The sequence below is a fragment of the Cynara cardunculus genome (assembly GCF_001531365.2).
Source record: "Cynara cardunculus var. scolymus isolate 2C chromosome LG 13, CcrdV1, whole genome shotgun sequence".
Lineage (NCBI taxonomy): Eukaryota > Viridiplantae > Streptophyta > Magnoliopsida > Asterales > Asteraceae > Cynara > Cynara cardunculus.
The window spans coordinates 39,752,870-39,758,828 of NC_037540.1; the positions used below are offsets into that span (position 1 = coordinate 39,752,870).

A 5,959-nucleotide genomic window follows, 5' to 3' on the forward strand; every position below is an offset into this window, starting at 1 on the left:
AATATTAATCGGTTATCATGCTGATGTGATGGTTTTTTAATCGATGAAACTAAACTAACACCCTTATATACCTTAATAACCATTAATTTCTCTAAGGAGGAATAAAAATCCCCTTGTGGTCACGAAGATTCAAATGCGATGACTTCGGAGTACCCGCAAAGCAGGTGGTCGTCCTGGGATTAGTCGGCTCGCATAACGGGTTGGATATCCAGGTTAATAAAAAAAATAACCATTAATTTCTACCTCATATGACATATTATACAGATGAATGGTTATCAGAGTGTTTTATTCACGTCATTTAGAACCTTAAACTAGCCTCTCATAAAATCAAGTTAGGGTCTATTTAGTCTTCTATAAGTGTTAATTATGCAACAATGTTGACTTCGTTTATCCCAACGAATCGTTCCATGGGCTCCGACATCGCCATCATGAGCGATCTTGATTTCGTTCATCTGTACGGTATCCTTCTTTAAATAAATGATTCATATGTGAATCATTCAAGTAAAACATGGAAAAATCCATTTGAAGATACGTACTTGAACTCACCTTCGTTTACTTACATTTTTACCAATTATTCACACGTAAAGATGCATGTATATATACATGTATGAATCTACATCTCATTTTACCAATAATTCACATATGAATGTTCTCAATCTTTAAGGAAGACATGAATGCCGCACTCGATTGCAAATCTGGCATTCCGATAGAACAAGCCGAAAAGAACGATGTGGAAATGGTACCGAAGGAAACACGAGTGACCGAAGAGGATGAGGCCATGATCCAATCTGTCGTGTCTGGTAAAACGCCATCTTACTCGTTGGAGTCGAAGCTTGGGGAGTGCAAGCGTGCGGCATTTATCAGGAGAGTGGCCTTGGAGAGGGTAACGGGCAAGTCTCTTGACGGTTTGCCGCTAGACGGCTTGATTACGAATCCATATTTGGACAGTGTTGCGAAATGCCGGTTGGTTATGTCCAAATACCTGTGGGTATTGCTGGCCCGATGTTGCTGGACGGAAGGGAGTTTTGGGTTCCGATGGCGACCATGGAAGGGTGTCTTGTGGCTAGCACCAACAGGGGTTGTAAGGCCATTTATGCCTCCGGTGGAGCCACCAGCATCTTACTCAAGGATGGCATGACTCGAGCACCGGTCGTCAGGTTCGGCACCGCGAGAAGGGCGGCCGATATGAAGTTCTTCTTGGAGGAACCACGGAACTTCGAGACTCTTGCCTCGGTTTTTAACAAGTAAGACACTTCTAGTTTCTAGCGAAACACTACTAAGGGGTTGTTTACTGGTACAAGCACGGTAAACGTTAACCGGGTAATAGTATGGTAGGGTCAGCACTAATCACAGACCGAGTAAGAGGTCGTTTATCAAACGCTTACTGAGTAAGCACATACCGGGTGTCACTTACCTTAACAGGAGAGGAGAGCATATCAAGGACTAAGGATCTTAATTACCCAGTAAAAAGTATATGATGGACCAAGAATCTTACCTTGTAAGTGGGAGATAAACTCTTACTTGGTAAGCACTTACCGTGTAAAAAACTCTTATCACTACAACAAAATTGGGTTTATAGGACACTCCCAAATTGTAAGCGTCCTAATAGACCTCTTTATAGGACTTAGTTTATAGGACCAAAAAAATAAAGTGTCTTATCTAATGGTGTTGTATTAAGTTTATATGACGTTTTTTGATGTCGTAATGAATTTTTTAGGACACTTTTAATATAAAGCGTCCCATTATCAACTTTATAGGACACTATTTGAAAAAATATTCTATAAAAACAAGTGTCCTATAAAAAATTGAGTTTATAGGACAATTTCTCAAGAGTGTCCTATAAAGTTGCTAATACGACATTTTGTATTAAAAATGTCCTTAAAAACTTGTTAAGACGCTCAAAAGTGTCGTATAAACTTATTACAACACCTTTAGATAGGACGCTTTATGTTTTGAGCCTATAAATTAAGTCCTATAAAGCGGTCTATTTGGACAGTTAGAGATTGGGAGTGTCCTATAAACCCAATTTTGTTGTAGTGTATCAATAATTAATTTTGATGACAGAGAATATTACCCCCTAAGATAAGTGAACTGTTGTGACTATCTCCGGTAAGCTTTTGGAAAACGACCCTTAAGAGACCCTCCTTAGTTTACCACTTCAGCATCATGGACCGGTCCATGATGCTAAGCGAGATATGACCAGTGATCCGGTAAGTATACAGAGGGATTCTTACTCGGTCAGTGATTAGTGCTGACCCGTGTTACCCGGTTAGTGTTTACTGGTTTCTGTTAGTAAACGGCCAATTAACGTTAATATGCTTTTGCAACTTGTACTAGTATTAGTTGATTAATTTTGGTTGGATAAAATGATTTGCAGATCGAGTCGATTCGGGAGGCTTCAGAAAATCCGATCTTCGATTGCAGGGAAGAATCTATACATAAGGTTCACTTGTAGCACCGTCGATGCAATGGGAATGAACATGGTCTCGAAAGGCGTTCAAAACGTTTTGGAGCATCTCGAGTCCGACTTTCCCGACATGGACGTTATCGGCATCTCCGGCAACTATTGTTCCGATAAGAAACCGGCGGCCGTGAATTGGATAGAGGGAAGAGGCAAATCGGTGGTTTGCAAGGCAATCATAAAGGAAGAAATCGTGAAGAATGTGCTGAAGACGGATATAGCTTCGTTGGTGGAGTTGAACATGCTCAAGAACYTGGCCGGATCCGCCATGGCYGGTGCTCTCGGTGGGTTCAACGCCCACGCYAGTAACATCRTGTCRGCGGTGTACCTTGCCACCGGCCAAGATCCGGCCCAGAACATCGAAAGCTCCCACTGCATCACCATGATGGAAGCGGTGAACAACGGCAAAGACCTTCATGCGTCTGTAACCATGCCGTCAATCGAGGTTGGGACCGTGGGTGGTGGAACTCGGTTGGCTTCACAAGCGGCATGCCTTAACTTGTTGGGAGTTAAGGGTGCAAACAAAGAATCGGCTGGATCAAATGCAAGACAGTTGGCTAAGGTGGTCGCTGCCGCGGTTCTAGCCGGAGAGTTGTCTCTCATGGCGGCACTCGCGGCAGGACAACTCGTCGATAGCCACATGAAATACAACCGCTACGGCAAAGATGTTATCGTTGCGAAATCTTAAACCTTTGTATGCATATGGTATGTCTTTTTAAGAGTTATAAGCATATGCCTTGTAATTTAGTTAAATAAAAGCACCAATAATTATCTATACTGCTTTATAAATCAGATTTATCAAAAGTCTTAAAAACAACTTTTAATACACAAAGTACTATACATTTATGCACAAAGTCTTATAAGTATTAAAAACAACTCATAATGCATTAATTACTACTAGTTTATTGATTCAGACTTAACATCTTTTAATCTACAATTAAAATAACATATAGTACAAGTTACCAATGCACATTATTACTTTTTCTTTTTCATGTTCCCAAGATACTTTTGACACATTTCACTCATGCCATCACCCTCTCATACCTCTATGTCTTCTCCCCATGAGATTCAAACTGATATTAACCATGAGTTATTAAAAAGTTCTCTCATTCATCTCTCATTCAATTGCTCTAGAACTCTCGATCTCGCTCTCGATCTCTTGATTCTTTGCTCTTGGTATAAATCGAACACATTTGTGGAGTCGTTTAAAAATGTTGGATTTTAAATATATTGGATTTTAAACTGTCATACAGCTTTTTTCATTGATAGACTGTAATTGGAACCATAACTCTTATTTATTCAAATTGTATTAATATGTAAATACCAAGTGTAACTTATATCATCGTTAAATCTTCTCTAATAAAACCAATGAAACTTCAGAATTGTTAAAATTCACAGCTCCCGCCGTATTGCGCGGGTACACGACTAGTATATTTTTAAAACTATATATTTTTTTGTTGTTGTAGACATTTATCTTATCATATGAATATGGCAAGAACCGAGAGAGTCTTGTCTGGTAAATTAAAGTGATGACTCTTATCCGATTAGCTTTTATCGGGTGAATTGTTACATACGATGTTGTTTTAATATTCTAGAATCTTACGCGCTAAGGTAAGCAAAAATGTTGACCTCGTGTATAACGAGCATCAAACAATACATGGAATCTTTTTCACTTTTTATGACATGTCTGGCTAGTTTATGAAAAAAAAAAAGTCAGAAATTCCTTAAATTGGCTAAGGAGGCGTTTACCCAACTTTTACTCGATAAGTAGTTATCGGTAAAATTTAGCACTTTTATTTAACTTATTAGATAAGATTTTAATCTATTAAAATGATATTGTATACAATATTTTTATCCGGCAAGCGTTTACGGGGTAATACTATCGGTCCTTGTATCTCTCTTATGGGATAAGATTCTCAATCCTTGTAATATTCTTCCGATAAGATAAAGTATCCTGGTAAGCACTTAACAGGTAAACGTTTAATAAACGGTTCCTAAATAATTTAACAGATTGATCATCTACGATAATACGTTACAAGATGGTTGTTTTTTAACCGATTTAGTAATCTGTTGGAATTTTACATGATTTCACTTAATTTTATCTGCAATAATGTTTTAAAATATGTTAAAAAGACTCTTTTACAATAAATTAATTAACAAAAGACAATTTAACTATTTTTATAATTATTTAAAATTCATTTCTAGTACAAGGATGGATGATTCATGTACCTAGGTTGGGTTTATATGAGACAAAGTTGTTTTCGTGAGACATAATTTTTACACTTGAAATTCACAATAAAATGTTGTGAAGATATAAAAAAGTCGAATTTTCACAGCAAAAACAAAGTTGTTTTCGTGTTTGTTTGTTTGCTCGGTTAAATTAACCGAACAAACATGAACAAACCTCAATTCGTTTACTATTAATATTCATATTTTAGGTTGCTAAAGAAGACAGGAGAATGAAAGAGACAATAGAGAAACCAAATGCAGAGGAGAGAGAGAGTAGTGACAGAGGGCAAATTAGACATTTATCTTTCTAATTAAAAAAATGACATTTAATTAAAGTCGTAGGATTAAATTGGATGGATGTTCACGATTAGTTCTCCGAATCTTAAAATATATTTGGTTTTATGGTTCTTTTGTAAACCTACGAAAACCAATTTTAAAGTATTGTTTTATCAAATGTTATGTTGTAAGGTGAGAAGCGTAATAACGGATCTTCATCATTAGATGTATGTTAGAATGAAATGTACCGGATCAATATCTATATCAAGTGCGATTCATGAATGAGTTTGAGATTAAATGAGATCAAGGTCCAGATCTTTTCTTATGTTTCACCCATTAACTCTGCTTCTCACACGATCTTTTATCTTGTTCCATATGTATTTGTTTCATAATGTAAAACTTTTGACATGTATATATGTGACATTTACCTCAGGGGCCAAGGCCCTTGCGATTTTTTTATCTCCTAGGTCGGTAAAGCTAAGTCCATTAGAGTTCGGTTCACGTAAGGCCAATTTATTTTTGTGAGACCATGAGACCACAAAATATTATTGGAACTTCACAGTAATTTATTGTGAAAGTATGAAAAACGACGAACATTCACAATGTTTTTGTTGTGAAGGTTCAATATTATTGAAATGGCTTCATAGTTTTAGCTAGTTGCCACTATTATTTGATTTCCTTCTCTCTCTCTTTACACACACACATACATATATATATATATATATATACATACATATATATATATACACACACACATATAGAGGTTGGTTATTATACAACCCTTGACATTTGTGCAACCAATACAACCTTTGACATTTGTGCAACCAATACAACTCAATCTCAACCGTCCATTTCATTTGATGAATATGTGATTTCATAGAAGTTTTGATTGTTTCCTAATATAAAGTATTAATCATAATTAATGAACTCTATTCATATTCCATAAATATTCAAATCATAATAAATGAACTCTCATCATTTCTATAAATATCT

The 5,959-nt window shown here is 36.5% G+C and overlaps 1 protein-coding gene across 1 annotated transcript; it reads left to right on the plus strand.

Moving 5' to 3' along the window:
• The first annotated feature begins 778 nt into the window (after positions 1–778).
• On the plus strand, positions 779–3,149 carry LOC112524109 (3-hydroxy-3-methylglutaryl-coenzyme A reductase-like). Its single transcript, XM_025133762.1, is given in 3 exon segments — positions 779–914; positions 917–1,244; positions 2,378–3,149. Coding segments are annotated over 3 exon segments (1,236 nt in total).
• Positions 3,150–5,959: the final 2,810 nt, after the last annotated feature.